The 16011-nt window shown below is 33.6% G+C and overlaps 5 protein-coding genes across 7 annotated transcripts; 2 read left to right on the forward strand and 3 right to left on the reverse strand.

Moving 5' to 3' along the window:
• Window positions 1–996: 996 nt before the first annotated feature.
• LOC105955165 (uncharacterized) lies at window positions 997–2294 on the reverse strand. The gene is made up of 6 exons (XM_012978866.2): window positions 2159–2294; window positions 1944–1979; window positions 1777–1831; window positions 1467–1695; window positions 1318–1372; window positions 997–1221 (listed from the first exon to the last, which is right to left on the reverse strand). Exons 1-6 carry the CDS (start codon window positions 2252–2254, stop codon window positions 1147–1149), a joined length of 546 nt encoding a protein of 181 aa, XP_012834320.1. The 5' UTR covers window positions 2255–2294; the 3' UTR covers window positions 997–1146.
• A 591-nt stretch (window positions 2295–2885) lies between these two features.
• Window positions 2886–6230, reverse strand: LOC105955231 (Chaperone DnaJ-domain superfamily protein). Of its 2 annotated transcripts, XM_012978939.2 has the most exons (7): window positions 5899–6230; window positions 5432–5458; window positions 4154–4234; window positions 3812–3941; window positions 3413–3725; window positions 3276–3330; window positions 2886–3170 (listed from the first exon to the last, which is right to left on the reverse strand). In XM_012978939.2, exons 1-7 carry the CDS (start codon window positions 6019–6021, stop codon window positions 3096–3098), a joined length of 804 nt encoding a protein of 267 aa, XP_012834393.2. In that variant the 5' UTR covers window positions 6022–6230; the 3' UTR covers window positions 2886–3095. The 2 variants fall into 2 exon arrangements, with proteins under 2 accessions (XP_012834393.2, XP_012834394.2); XM_012978940.2 differs by lacking the exon at window positions 4154–4234 and having other exon boundaries at window positions 5899–6209.
• A 1912-nt stretch (window positions 6231–8142) lies between these two features.
• LOC148767784 (actin-like) lies at window positions 8143–10940 on the forward strand. 2 transcript variants are annotated; one of them, XM_088824497.1, is made up of 5 exons: window positions 8143–8261; window positions 9163–9240; window positions 9346–9739; window positions 9854–10467; window positions 10606–10940. In XM_088824497.1, the coding sequence occupies exons 2-5, from the start codon at window positions 9181–9183 to the stop codon at window positions 10669–10671; spliced, it is 1134 nt and encodes a 377-aa protein (XP_088680623.1). In that variant the 5' UTR covers window positions 8143–8261; window positions 9163–9180; the 3' UTR covers window positions 10672–10940. The 2 variants fall into 2 exon arrangements, with proteins under 2 accessions (XP_088680623.1, XP_088680624.1); XM_088824498.1 differs by having other exon boundaries at window positions 8178–8365; window positions 8464–9240.
• A 1310-nt stretch (window positions 10941–12250) lies between these two features.
• Window positions 12251–14763, forward strand: LOC105955232 (actin). The gene is made up of 5 exons (XM_088824496.1): window positions 12251–12406; window positions 12978–13051; window positions 13138–13531; window positions 13728–14341; window positions 14511–14763. The coding sequence occupies exons 2-5, from the start codon at window positions 12992–12994 to the stop codon at window positions 14574–14576; spliced, it is 1134 nt and encodes a 377-aa protein (XP_088680622.1). The 5' UTR covers window positions 12251–12406; window positions 12978–12991; the 3' UTR covers window positions 14577–14763.
• An 87-nt stretch (window positions 14764–14850) lies between these two features.
• LOC105955233 (uncharacterized) lies at window positions 14851–15803 on the reverse strand. Its single transcript, XM_012978943.2, has 2 exons — window positions 15331–15803; window positions 14851–15190 (listed from the first exon to the last, which is right to left on the reverse strand). The coding sequence occupies exons 1-2, from the start codon at window positions 15682–15684 to the stop codon at window positions 15104–15106; spliced, it is 441 nt and encodes a 146-aa protein (XP_012834397.2). The 5' UTR covers window positions 15685–15803; the 3' UTR covers window positions 14851–15103.
• Window positions 15804–16011: the final 208 nt, after the last annotated feature.

Here is a 16011-nt window from a genome sequence, read left to right on the forward strand (position 1 = left end):
ACTTTACCTCATGAGCGTAATTTGCCCTTTTCGTTAGTCTTTTTAATACATGTCAAACAAATCAAACCGACATATAAATGTAAATATAATTAAATGAAAAATGAAATATAATATTCAAAACTTTTATTATGTATGGTATATAGGGTTGGGTTTTTTAAGGTTGGATGAATTGAAGGCTTTTTTATCACGTGCTATTTAATGGTACCAAAATGAAGTAGTTTGACATATTAGGAGATGTTATAAACTAAACTTTACTAGTCAGTCTCATTGTCTGCTCTTTTTCAGTTGTTTATATACTTTATATTCATTATATCTTTTTACCCGGATTTGTGGCAATTTGTTTTTCTTGTTTTTTTTTTTTTTTTTTTTTTTTTTTGTGTTCCAATATAATATAATATGCATTAATTTCAATTGCTAGTGGGTTTTTTTTTTTTTTTTTTAAATTATTAGATTGGAAAGGGAAAAACAAAAGGAGTGAATTTAAATGTAACTTTTTGAAAATCAATCTTTTAAATTAGTTTTTAAGATAAAATCAGATCGAAAATCAAAAATCTCGTTATGTGAATTTTGAAGATCTAAGCTACAAATTATTGTACAAAGCCCAATCCCGTATTGGTAATCCAGGCCCAACCCAAAGTTGTGGGCATCAGATGCCCATAATTAAAATTACTCCCACTAAAATTAAAACAATGAAAATTACAATCAACATCCTTCGAGTTTGTACTGATTTTATATTTTGTCACTCATGTTAACAAAAAGACACATTTATTCCCTTGTGTTTTAATAATTTAACATTGTTGGTTATTTTCTATAGTATTCCACTTGACGAATAATAATGCTTATTAGAAAGATGAAATTATTGAAAGTACGAGGAAATTGTGTTATATTAAAGTTAAAGGGGGTAATATGCAATAATTTAACATTGTTGGTTATTTTCTATAGTATTCCACTTGACGAATAATAATGCTTATTAGAAAGATGAAATTATTGAAAGTACGAGGAAATTGTGTTATATTAAAGTTAAAGGGGGTAATATGCTTATACTGAACGTACAAAGGTATCATGTGCACAAAGTTCAAACCACATGGAGTTATGTGCTATTTACCCCTATTATTATTATAAGCCTCGAAAAAAAAATATTTATCTTTAGCTTGAGGACAACTTATCACATAAAGATTGATAAGCAGCATTGCATATCTTGAACTTTTCCTCTGCAAATGCCTGTTATTATTGCACATCAATAGTATTTATCAATCTGTTAATCATACAAATTAAAATCTTTTAAACATAACTAAAAACATATTCAATTTATCGTACCTTAGAAAAGCCCCGATGGTGATCGGGGTGCCATTTCAACGCACAAGATCGATATCTGTTGAAACGAACAAAAAAAAATCATTGCAGAGTATGTACATTATAATAAAACTACCAGATTCATCAAAAAAAAAATTAATAATTCAACTTACGCGGTTTTAACATCTTCGAGATTTAAAGGTCCATTAGCACTTAATCCAAGGGCTGATCGGTCACAAGTCTTTATGTTTGAGGATGCATTCTCGTTATTTTTCGAGTAATCTTGACTTCTTTCTTTGAATGAGGATTTATTCTCGTACTTTTTCGAGTGATCTTGACTTTGACTTTTTCGATCCTCAGCTCTCCAATGCCATGCTGTTTGCTTATCATCATTCAACTTTCCTGTGACAGAGTTTGGAAATTATATATTTCAGATTTTTTTTTTTATTTGCTAGTACATAATTCCTGGAGCTATATACTTACCGACGATAAGTCCCGGAGAAATTTCGGATATTTTGCAAACCGGTTTAAATGTCGGCTGCAGAAAAAACAGACACATAAATATAGTTTTTTCAGTTAAGCTCATTAATTAAATCAAATAAGAACAAAATAATTCTGAAGAGGAAAACATGAATATTTATATAACTCACCCTTCGAGCCCACCTATGATTTTGATTTACTTTATCCTGCAAAAAAAAGAATTAAAAATACATATATATATACATACAATAAGCTGGAAGAAGAAGAAGAAGAAGAAGAAGAAGAAGAAGAAGAATTAATGGAGAAAAGGGGATATATATATATATATATATATATATATATATATATATATATATATATATATATATATATATATTATACATACAGGCCAGCTGACGCGCTTCTTGAAGGTGAGAAAAGGAGTGGAGTGAAAAAGAGCAGCCATTGTTGGGAAATTAGGGTTAACCAGAGATTTCATCATCTTCACAAATTCCGCACCCTAAATTAATTTTGTCTTTAATATTTAAAATAATAAATTGTACGTGTGTTAAAATATATATAGTGAGAAATGTTTTATTTTGAGAAGTAATCAATTTCAATCCAAATTAGGTTGCCCCTTCCCCAAGTTTTCGTACTATAGGGACTAGGGAAGAGTAAAATGAAATTTTCTAGGTACTAGATTGTGAAACTTCATATTTCTTAAGGGTAGGTGGCCATAATTACAAAAAAAAAAACCCTCATTTTTTGGTAATTAGAATTAACCCCTCAACGTTGAGTTTTCTTACACGTCCACCATTATGGTGTCAAATTCAATAGAATCTTCTAAATTTTGTGGAATGTTCTGTAGTTTGTGATCGTTTTAATGCAAAATTGCAGTTTCTGTAATATTTACAAACCAAGAGACACTTCTTATAATCTTATTTCAAAATGTAGAGCTCGAATAAGGTAAAACGGGTACAAACAGGAGAATATTTCACATAATCTAGAAGATTCCACTATATATGACACCGCAAGAGTAGACGTGTAAGAAGATTCGTAATTAAGGAGGTGGTTGTAATTACCCAAGCATAAGGGGTTTTTCGTAATTTAACATTACCTCGGGGTGGCCGTAATTTGCCCATAAGTTAATTGATGATATCACTTATTTTACCTTTGTAATACATTCCAAGACAATATAAAGCAACACCCATTACAGATCATCTATGTAACTTAAAAAAAAAAAGCTGCAATAGCACAAGTTGCAAACTGATGGCTTATAAGTTGAAAAATAAATTAAAATGTATTAAGTTAATCTAATCACTAATCAGTTACAATAAATCCCTCTAATGCATAGCCAGATTATCGCATATAGACTGGTACGCTGCACTGCAAACCTTGAATTTCTCTTCAGCAGCAACCTGCACAAATACAAATTAAACCGATTCTTGAAAAAAAATAAAAAATAAATCGTTTCGTGTTTAAATTGCTCGTCACTTGAAAAAATTATAATGGAGAAAATATACCTTGGACGAACCCTGGTGTCGATCTGGATGCCATTTTAACGCGCATGCTCGATATCTGATAACGAAGTAAATGCCAATTAGAATGATAGAATCCCGGGAAAAAAATTAGGATAGTAAAATTTTGATCAAGATCTTACGCGTTTTTAACATCTGTGACATTCAAAGGGCCAGAAGCACTGAGTCCCAAAGCAAGCCTATCAGATTTTTTTATGTCGGTAGTAGGTTTATGATAGTGATCGGATGAAGAATAATCGTATTCCGATTCATCGTTAAATGAATATTTCGAGCCATTAGAAGAAGTTCTTGAATAGTTGGTGTAGTAGCTCGAAGAGTTCCTAAATCTCGGTTCGTAGTCTATTGTGAATGACCAATGGTAGTCTCTGTTTCCACCAAATCCCGATCGGAACATCGTCTCGAATTCATCATCATCGTCTTCACAGAACTCAAATCCTTAAAAAAAAAAAAGAAAAAAGATGACTTGATGAAATTCCGACAGTGAAGCGAGAGTTTACGAGGATAAAGAGTGACGAACATACTTCTAGAAGCTCTTGATGATTTATTTTTTGGCTTCCCTCTTATATATTCGTCGTCGCTGAAAGTTGGTCTGGACCAAGAACTACCTCGACCACGGGGTTCGCTGTACTCGTCTCTATCTGACTGCCAGCTCTGGCCCACCAAAAATCGCAGAAAAGGGGCATGAGAAATCACAATGGAAACTTCTTTTACAAGAAACAGATAATCGGGTATTTTTATTTAGCTTTTTTTTTTCAGTTAAATCAGATGGTCTAGAATGACGGATAAAACGATAGTTTATTGATCTGCTAAATCAAATACACATCTAATTTATATGTATATATATATATATATATATATAGAACCTGAAATAGGTGCTCCGCAAATTCACTGACATTGCGCAACAAACTCTGTTTCTTGAGCCTTTTGTGATACTGGTTAAATTTCTACACAAAATAGTTTCAAGAAAGACGAGATTTTGGTCCATCAAGCATAACTCAAGAAAACGTAGCAAACATGCACTAGTTGTTCGTTTCTGCTCAACAGAACCAGCTTAAGTGACGTGTATAAAGCTTATTGGCAAAGAGTCTATAGCATGATGAAATAAAATTATTATAAATATTTCGAGGTAATTAACAGAAATTCAGCCTCACTACTAGCTTACGGAAATTAGTCTCGTCGACTATGCACCCCCATTAATTTAAGGGTAAATTACAACCACCCCCTGAGGTATGGTCAAATTACAAAACCCCCCCTCTTGTTTGGGTAATTACAACCACCCCTCAACTATAAAACTTCTTACATGTCCACCCTTGCGGTTTCAAATTTAGTGGAATCTTCAAGATTATATGGAATATTATCAATTTTGTACCCGTTTTATCCCATTCGAACTCCACATTTTGAAGCAAGATGATAATAATATGTGTTTTTTGGCTTGTATATATCAGATTGTGGTGCATCATAAACTGTATTTTTTAAACAAAACGAGTACAAACTAGAGCACATTCCATGAAATCTAGATGATTATGTTGAATTTGACACCATAAGGGTGGAAGTGTAAGAAAAAATCATAGTTGAGGGGTAGATGTAATTATCCAAACAAGAGGGTTTTTTCCGTAAATTGACCATACCTCAGGGGGGTGGTTGTATTTTATCATTAATTTAAAAATAATTCAACTCATGAAGAAAATCTGTTTTAGGGGGCATACGGGAACAATGAATTTGCTACTTTACTGATGAATCAAAATAATTCCGGACAAATCCAAGAAGCAGATAACTAGGATGTATGCGAAATTTGTCGAAACATCTAGAGCATAGAAGACAAATAATAAAAGATGGGACCCTATACAAGCTAGAAGAGTAAATAAAATTATTTTCAGTCGAAGGCAATCCCAGCAAACTAACGAGAGTTTATAAATGTCATTTTACGAGATTTCTTCCTTTTGTTCAATGCGATCGTTTTCCATTTACAAGTTAGTTCAATCATCCAAGTGAATTTCTTGATGTCAACATCAAAGCTACTCTTAATAAAACAACGACAATTTCAATGCTCGAACATGTTTTTTAATTTGACGGCATAACATAACAACTAAAACTTTTCTCAAACGCACGTAGTCGCATAAGATCAAGAAAATGGAACTCACCTTTGGGGGACTCCTAAAAGGAATTTCCTGCACGAGAAAGACGAGTAAAGTCAATACAGCTACGTAGCATATCAAAGAACAATTCATTTTACAGCTTAAACACAATATTCCATCCGATCAATTTCTTTATTATCTAATAGCTAATATAGATAAGTCTCATTAGCTACAGAACAAATATCAACGAGCTTACATAACTAAGCAATTAAACCAATTGAGCATACACAAATCCACATCAATGGTGAATTAATTATTTGAAGAAAAAAAACCCGAATTCAATTAATAAATCTTCTTTTCTCCGTCCGAATATTAACAAAATGAAAATTTAATTGAGTTACAGAATTGCAAAGGGCAGAGGTTTGATAGTAAAGTTCACTTTTTTTTTTTTTTAATTTACCATAATTCAATAAATCTTCAACAATTTAAACTAAATAAAATAACCATCTCCAACAAAATTAAATCGGGCTTACAGAATCCCAATGGTTGCGTCTTCTGCGCTCGGAAACAGGGGTGCAATGAAAAAGAGAAACCCTAATCTGAAAAGGGCTGGATTGGGGATTGATTGCTGCCGCTAATCTGCTGGCTTTATTCATTTTCGCAAAATCATTCTAATGAAAATGTGAAACGAAGCATTCTTTTTGCTTTTGCTTCTCTCTTAATTTTGCTATTATAATATTGGGGGGAGTGTCAACCCTGAAATGAAGGGCGATCAGGAAAACCAGTGAGTCAACTCGGAGAGACTCGGAAGTGTGGAAGAAAATGGGATGGGCTTTTTGGAAGTGGTGAAGCCCATTGTTTATGTGGGTAATTTATTTTGGATATTGGTGCAATATAACGGGCCTTCCGTATTTGTTATTTGAGGCCCGAAATAAAAATACAAATAAGGAAAATAACAAATATTTTTTTATTTTTTTTTTGTGGATTTTTTAGGTACCCTATATAATTTTTCATTTTTCTTTTAATAATATTTAATTATTAAAAGTTTAATTATTTTATGAAATAAATTTAATGTGTCTTAGTGTATTGTGTTCTGGACTCGTTTTGTTTCTGACATTCGAGGACACATGTCGGGACACCTTATGGGCTATTTTGTTCTAAAAAGTTAGAAACTTGTTTGAATGGTAAATTTTCAAATATTTTTTGTTGTTTTCCTAATTATTTGCATGATTTAATGACCAGTTGTAAATTGATAGTTGATAATAATATTTATTTTTGAATAAATTTGTATGAGAATGTTTTACAAAATTACATATAAAAAAAAAAACTTTTATATATTTATATAGCATGTTTCCAAATATACTCCTATACTTTTAATATTTATACGTTTCCTCAAGTTTCAGTATCCCATTTTTCAGGCATGTCATTTCCCCGTTTCCACGATCGTGCTACATAAATTAACATAAATAATTGGACCACATCAATATTATCGTATGTAATTATATGTGTATTATATAGTATTTGGATGGTATGCAATTATGCACATACAAAAATATTAAAATTTTGTTTCAAAAAAGAATTAAAAAAAAATATTAAAATGTGAATTTCTGAATATAACCATTATTTTTTTCTAGCATACAATCTCTTATCTATATATCTATCTCTTCTCATTTTTTATTATGGACACAATCTTTTTCATCTTGATTTTCATAAATCGGCAACCTGAATATTCTCTAGACCTCTCATTTTCCGATGTGTCAACATCGGAAAGTTGACCTGATCCGCCGGTCAACACAGGTTCAGACAGTGGTAGAGGATAACGGACACGTGTCGGTTGAGTGGAACTCCACATGGCACGTGGGGGGGACATGGTCTTTCCAGAGAGGTAACACTATCATTGCCCACACGGAGAAAAAAGGAAAAAAGAGAGGGAAAAAAAAGTGGTGCACAAAAAAGTAGAGAAAATTTGATTCTTTTTATGGGGGGCTTTTTGTGAAGTGACGAATATGCCCTTGAGGTGAACAATAGGTGTGTTTAGGGTCACTTTGGGGATTTCATTTTTATTTCTCACAAGAATCTTTTCATCCCAATTACTAAAATTTTGAAAAATAATTACAATTTATATTTAACTAATAGTTTTCCTTGTTGGAGACGTTCTTAGTAGGTCGTAAACAATAACGTATTTCACCAAATGACACGAAGTCGAATACATGTTACACTCATTCGAATATATATCTAGGTATATAATTATTATTTACTTATGCATGTCGATATAGATGCGTGGATAAATGGGAATAATATAAACCAATGTGAATTTGTAATCGCAAAACGAATATAAGCCACGAACAGTTTATAAACATTTCAAACTTCGAAAGACGGTAACTTTTTATATGAAACGATATAGATTCTCGTTTATCAATTTATTTTTTCTCGACCGTATTTTTTTCGAAATTTATGGCATCTTATTTATTCTATGCATAGCATTAAACACATTTTTAAATTATCATTTTCTTTATGGTTTATGTTCCAATATTGATTGTCCTAAAAAGCTAAAAAGGTAGAAATGAGGAATAACCACCAAAAGTGAAGGGCATATCCGTCTTTACATGCACTGCAGGCAAAAAGCCATCCAGCTATATCCACCATTAATGTGATCTTGTCATGGGTACCCACAGCCCATAGATTCAAATCATATCAATCCAACGGCTCTGATCTTCGGAAACATGAATTTGGGGTTCATTTCATCTGAATTTCATCAGAGTTTGATTTTCATTTCTCGTTTTTAAAACAAGAGGGCGGGTACCAACCTCACACTATAATTGATAGAGAGAGAGAGGAGTTACAGACAGTGTGACAAAGGTGAAAGAAATATTTCATCACTAGAGCTGCAAAAAAGGTACAATCTTTGCCTTGAATTATAGTTTCTCATTACAAAGATTCAATCTTTGCCTAGAATTATAGTTTCTCATTACAAAGATTCAATCTTTGCCTTGAATTATAGTTTCTCATTACAAAGATTTCAATCTTTGCCTTGAATTGTAGTTGCCTTGAATTGTAGTTTCTCATTACAAAGATTCAATTTTTGCCTTGAATTGTAGTTTCTCATTACAAAGATTCAATCTTTTTTCTTCACTTTACTGAAATATTCAGTTTTTATTTCATTGTAGAAAAGGTTGAATTTGGATGTGCTGTCTTTTTTTTTTTTTTTTTTTTTTATTTTAAATATGAGCTTCTCTTGATCTATGCAAAGATTTAATTTTTTGGTTTGGTGTTAATATTAAGATCTAGGTATTTATGCTTCGTCGTGAGTCTTGATTCGTTGATCTGCAAATGGGTATTTTTAGTTTTGCTCTTATTTAAGAAGTTTAATGAGAATCTCTAGTTTGGTGAGTGTTGATTAATCATGGTCATAAATCTCAATTAAATCAGTGTAATTGCTATTTTTCAAGAAATCATTGGAGCTAAGAGATGAGCTATGCACACACTGATTCGTTTTTCGGTTAATATATATACGGTTCTTCGTATCGTGTAATCGGGTATTTGCTTTTCAAGAATGTAGTATTGAATCAATTCCCATATGCTACACTAGAACCTCGATAAATTAATATCCTCGCTTAAATAATAGTTTCTTTTGGTCCCGACTCGGTAAAAACCTACTAAATTATTAGGTCGCTAAATTAATAGAATTTTTCTAGTCCCGACTATATTAATTTTAGAGGTTTAATTGTATTAGAAATGAATGAACTGCTATTAGAAATGAATGTACTAGTGACTTAAGAAGGTTATTTTTCCCTCAGACAACATTTCATTGAGACATGGCAGAAGCAGAGGATATTCAGCCTCTTGTCTGCGACAATGGCACCGGAATGGTCAAGGTAACGACTTTCGACTCACTACTAATCAAGATTTTTTTTTTCCGCTTCAAATGCTAATTTCACTAATGAAATTAAAATCAAGAATTTTTATCTGAAAATTATTAGGCTGGATTTGCTGGAGACGATGCTCCAAGAGCGGTATTCCCGAGCATAGTGGGGCGACCTCGTCACACGGGTGTAATGGTCGGTATGGGACAAAAAGATGCTTATGTGGGCGACGAGGCTCAATCGAAGAGAGGTATTTTGACACTAAAATATCCGATCGAGCATGGTATTGTCAATAATTGGGATGATATGGAGAAGATTTGGCATCATACTTTCTACAACGAGCTTCGTGTGGCACCTGAAGAACACCCGATTCTTTTGACCGAAGCTCCTCTTAACCCTAAGGCAAATCGTGAAAAGATGACTCAGATTATGTTCGAGACGTTTAATGCCCCTGCTATGTATGTTGCTATTCAGGCTGTTCTCTCCCTTTACGCCAGCGGTCGTACAACCGGTAAAGATTCTTTTTTTAAATCTATGTTAATGTAGTTTCGATTTACTTATGCATGTTTAAAAAATGCTATCTACAATACCGTAAATTAAACCTCCCCGTTTTTCTTTGGCAAAGGTATTGTTCTCGACTCGGGTGACGGTGTGAGCCACACAGTCCCAATCTACGAGGGCTACGCTCTCCCGCACGCAATTCTCCGTCTCGACCTCGCGGGCCGTGACCTAACAGACCACCTCATGAAGATTCTGACAGAGAGAGGCTACTCTTTCACCACGACAGCCGAACGAGAAATCGTGAGAGACATCAAGGAGAAGCTAGCCTACATTGCCCTAGACTACGACCAAGAAGCCGAGACAGCGAAAACGAGCTCCTCCGTCGAGAAAAACTACGAACTCCCCGACGGACAGGTCATCACTATCGGAGCGGAAAGATTCCGCTGCCCCGAGGTTCTTTTCCAGCCTTCGATGGTCGGCATGGAAGCTGCCGGGATACACGAGACCACGTATAACTCGATCATGAAGTGTGATGTTGATATTAGGAAGGACTTGTACGGGAATATCGTACTCAGCGGTGGGTCCACTATGTTTGCGGGTATTGCGGATCGAATGAGTAAGGAAATTACGGCTTTAGCCCCGAGTAGTATGAAGATTAAGGTGGTGGCTCCGCCTGAGAGGAAGTACAGTGTTTGGATTGGAGGCTCTATTTTGGCTTCTCTCAGCACATTCCAGCAGGTATTTATATACATACATAGTTACATATATATATATATATATATATATATATATATATATATATATATATGATCAAGAAACAATTTTTGAGAATAAAAAGTTAATGAATTCAACTAATCTTTATTGTTGTGATTGCAGATGTGGATAGCTAAAGCAGAGTATGATGAATCTGGACCGTCAATTGTTCATAGAAAGTGCTTTTAAGAGAAGCACGCTTCTTGCTTCTAAGAGATTTTTATAAATCGTGTTTTCTGTTGCTGCTTCTCTTTTTTCTTTTTTTTTTTCTTTTTTTTTTCTCCTTCTTGAGTCTTTATTTTTTTAAGAATTTTTATATTTATTATATTAATTTGTAGAAGAGTTCTTTCTTTTTATTTTTTTCTATTTCTTATTTTTTTGGGAATTTGTATTATGATAATTATTTGATGTAATTTAACATATGAGTTTGTAATGATGGATTGAATATTTGATTCTTACTATTCATCTTTAAGCAACAAAAATAAATAAAATAATTAAGTGTATAAAATAGGAATTACATGTATGGTTACAATGTAATTCCAATAATAAAATAATTATAAATATATTTAATAATATATTTTCACATGACTAGCAATATATTTGCACTAAACCACCTCAAAATTTTCAATTTTAGCAATAAACCCCCTCTAAACATAAGAAAGTGATTATATCCCCTCAAATTATGAAGTTCAAATTGAATGGCGAACGTGAATTTTACCCCCTCAAACTTCTTAATTCTTACACTAAGCACCCTACACAGAAAATGAGATCAGAAGAGCCCCAAAATATAAAATTGTTTTTACACTACCCCATTTTTATAATATTGTCAAAATGGAGTAATTATAAGCATGTAAGTAGAGATTATTATTTTTAACTTGCATGTTTAGTTAAATATAATTAATAACATATTAATTAAAAAAAAATCATATTTAATAAAAAAAAATATATACCATTTAATTTAGGTCGTATACATCCAATATATTTAGTGATATGTGAATTATAGATTTATAGGTGTCATTGCACATGTTCTGAAACCACGATCATAATTAGTTTGCTAATTATAAGTAAATGTTACAAAAGTAATCATTAATATTTAAATATTCATAATAATATAATTTAATATACTGCATAAAAGTAAGAGAGAATGTAATTAATCCTAAACATGTTCAGGATTCCATCTGTAAATCATATGCCTCTTATGATAAATTGATGTATTAATTAATAATTATCCCACTAAAATATTTTAATTCTCTTTACAGTCTGGGGTTCCATCCCCTTTTTAATATTTAATAAATATATTAACCAATTAATTTTTATTATATTGTGATTGTGTTTATTTTCATATTCATTTATGATTATTAAAAAAAAAACCGTACTTCACTCTTTATCCATTTTTTGGATTTTTTTTCGAGCAAACGTTTTTATTTTTATTTCACTTAAAATTATTTTTAATAATAATAAGAAATAAAAATTATTCTTAAAAAAATATAATGAAATTGAAAATATTTATGCTAATAAAGTGTCTATAAAATATTTAAATAAACTTTTTACAAAAAAATCAAATAAAGGGGGGAAACACATGGGAATGAGCTGAAAAAGTCAAGGGTATATTTGTCCTCACAATGCAAAAAGCTAGCCAGCTTACATTCACATATCAACGTGATGCTGTCGTGGGTGCCACCACAAACCGTAGATCAAAATCACATCGATCCAACGGCTCAGATCTAAAAAGCCCGAATTTTGGGTGAATTTGAGGTGAATTTCATTTGTGGCTGAGTTTCATTTCTGAGTTTTTAAAACAAGAGAGCCGGCACCTCAGACAAAGCGAAAATCAACAGACACACGGTCCACATTATTTGGGGAAGAGAGAGAAACAAGGAGAGAGAGAGAGAGACTGAGAAATCGTTTCAGCTAGGCCTCACAGGTATAATGCTTTCTCATTAATAAATTTGGATTATTTAATCTTCATTTTGGAGGAATTATTTAATTTTTGTTAATCAATTTTGAAGAAAGGTTGAATCCCTTTTCACCATTTCCAATTTTATTGATGTTCTATTTTATAAATGAATTCTTGTTAATGGATCTGCATATGGGTGTTTTGGATTACGGCGAATTAGTGTATATATATATATGTATGGTTTGTCGGAATATGTTTTTTGAGTTCATGCTGATTGGTTGAAGCTTCGTGTTTTTGCACTTGCCATTTTTTATGGGATCTCGTTTGATGTGATAAAAAAATTGGAAAAATACTAATTGTGAAATTTGAAATTGAAAATGATGTGAATTCGAACACATTTTGCATAGTTCGAATCGACTCGTTCGATTCTACCCACAGGATGCATCTTGCATTGTCATGTGATTTTGAGATACTAAATGTGAAGTTTAGAATTCGGAATATTAATAGTCGTGATTGTCGTTTATGTTTGACGGTATTGCGGTTTATATTGAAGAGTGAAAGATTACGGCTTTTTTCGTTTTTGTTTTTCTTTATCCAGATTGTTGTTGAAAGATGGCAGAAGCCGATGATATTCAGCCCCTCGTTTGCGACAATGGTACCGGAATGGTCAAGGTAAATCCACCGCCTATCACGTTTTTTTACTTCCAATTGCGACTTTCACAAATATTATTCTTATCGATTAATTTCGAAATTGCCAGGCTGGATTTGCTGGAGACGATGCTCCAAGGGCGGTATTCCCGAGCATAGTGGGGCGGCCTCGTCACACGGGTGTAATGGTAGGCATGGGACAAAAGGATGCTTATGTGGGCGACGAGGCTCAATCGAAGAGGGGTATTTTGACACTGAAATATCCGATCGAGCATGGAATTGTCAATAATTGGGATGATATGGAGAAGATTTGGCATCACACTTTCTACAACGAGCTTCGTGTGGCACCTGAAGAACACCCGATTCTTTTGACCGAAGCTCCTCTTAACCCTAAGGCAAATCGAGAAAAGATGACTCAGATTATGTTCGAGACGTTTAACGCCCCTGCTATGTATGTTGCGATTCAGGCTGTTCTCTCCCTTTACGCCAGCGGTCGTACAACCGGTAAGGAAAAAACAATTAGTTTGGTTTTAATTATGAACATATTTATTTTAATTATTTCGGCTTTTTAAAACGTATTTTTGAGTGTTCTGAATACGCACGCATATACAGTCACTAAATTATCAGTTACGAATCAATTTTAGACACGGAATACAGAACATTTAATACGTCGTATATGCTTATTCGATTCCTTTGGCAGGTATTGTTCTCGATTCGGGTGATGGTGTGAGCCACACAGTCCCGATATACGAGGGCTATTCTCTACCACACGCGATTCTCCGTCTCGATCTTGCGGGCCGTGACCTAACAGACGGCCTGATGAAGATACTCACAGAGAGAGGCTACTCTTTCACCACCACAGCCGAACGAGAAATCGTGAGAGACATCAAGGAGAAGCTAGCCTACATTGCCCTAGACTACGAGCAAGAGCTCGAAACAGCAAAAACAAGCTCGTCCGTGGAGAAGAACTACGAGCTGCCCGACGGGCAGGTCATCACTATCGGTGCGGAAAGATTCCGTTGCCCTGAGGTTCTTTTCCAGCCTTCCATGATCGGAATGGAAGCTGCCGGAATTCACGAGACCACGTATAACTCGATCATGAAGTGTGATGTTGATATTAGGAAGGACTTGTACGGAAACATTGTACTTAGTGGTGGGTCCACTATGTTCCCTGGTATTGCTGACCGAATGAGTAAGGAAATTACGGCTTTAGCCCCGAGTAGTATGAAGATTAAGGTGGTGGCCCCACCTGAGAGGAAGTACAGTGTCTGGATTGGTGGCTCTATTTTGGCCTCCCTCAGCACATTCCAGCAGGTGTATATATATATATATATATATATATATATATATATATATATATATATATATATATATATATATATATATATATATATATATATATATATATATATTATGATTAACATTTAACTGATCAAGAAACCATTTTTAAGGAAAAAAAACTGAAATATTCTTGTGATTGTAGATGTGGATAGCGAAAGCAGAGTACGACGAATCCGGGCCGTCGATTGTTCACAGGAAGTGCTTCTAAGATGAATGATGAAGAGAGTGAATTATACAAACTATTTATGCTATTTCAGTTGCTTTTTGAATTTTTGAATTTTTTTTAAAGATGTGAAGAATGGATCTTTTTCATTTTCTTTTTCTTATTTATATTTTGTCTTCTAGAAAACCTGTTTTTTGTATTTCTATTATGGTGATTTGAGTTTTTGGTTGAAGGTGACTTGTTGGATTTAATAATCAGCATATTAACTTAGACTGATTTACTGGTTCGATTATTGTAGTAAATGAGACGATACTCTGTATTTGCTTCGAATGTTATAGAAAACGGCATATCGAAAGTTTATATACGACTCTATCAAGACAACCGAGTATGACCTTACAAACGATAATGTGACAGTTAATATCACTAATTTCTTTCGTGCACAACCAATTTGTCGAAAAGGGATTATCAAACTATTAAAACAAGCCTAGTTTTACAAAGAACCAACAAATAAACCAAGAATCGTGACATTGGTTAAAGGAAGCCGATCGATGCAATAACATTATTACCGTTAACTATGAGTCGTCTATTAGTCGTTTATGGCGGTTATAGTGCTTCTCCATCAAAACCCTCGAAGCCCCTTCCACGGTTCTTCGCCACGTCTGCTCAAAAATATATAAGTTCAATGTCACAAGTCATAATAAAAAGATTGAATTTTTATTTCTATAAATGCAATAAATATGATTTGATAGATTAGAGATTATCTAAGTATGAAAGATTAATGAATGAATTAATTAATTACCTTCCCAAGTGCAGTGATGATGGATTTGTTCTTGATATCCCTGGCTCTGATCTTGGCCCTACAAATCCCGAGCTTCCGAATCAAAGCCGTCGATTTGCGGGGAGCTGCCAGTTGAGGTGGAAGAAGTGATTTTCTCTCTCCTAAAATCTTGTTGTTACCACGTTTTGATTCTTTCCTAATTTCTTGGCTTGTTTTAGCTCGTTTAGCCGATCTCAAATCTTTAGCTGATGAAGATTTGTCGTTCGAATCGGTACCCACCTCGGCGAACTTCCGCAGCAGCTGGTCGGAGGATGATTTTGCCACGTGCTGAACTCTGCTTGCCGTACTATTATTATTAGGATTAGTATTTTCCATGGATCGATGTATATCTTAGAGAGAGAAACTGTAGAGAGAGATGAAATTGGGGAAGTATGAAATTGTAGAGAGAGAGAGAGATGAAAGTGAGTGGGATTATTAAGGGAGGGAAAAGAAAAGGACCGTTAAATGGGCGGTGGGGGGTTTTGATTTGATTATTAGAAGCACTGGAAATATAGCCGTTACCACATGAAATTCTATGCATAAATTATTGTGTATGGAGTGTTTATTATGGACCCATGTTCTTTGCTGACAGCGTTTCAACTAATTAATAAACATTTACTACAATATTTGCCAACTTAAATATAATACAAATATTTGCATGAA

Source organism: Erythranthe guttata, chromosome 10, assembly GCF_056151865.1.
Source record: "Erythranthe guttata isolate IM_541 chromosome 10, IM_541, whole genome shotgun sequence".
Taxonomy (NCBI): Eukaryota; Viridiplantae; Streptophyta; class Magnoliopsida; order Lamiales; family Phrymaceae; genus Erythranthe; species Erythranthe guttata.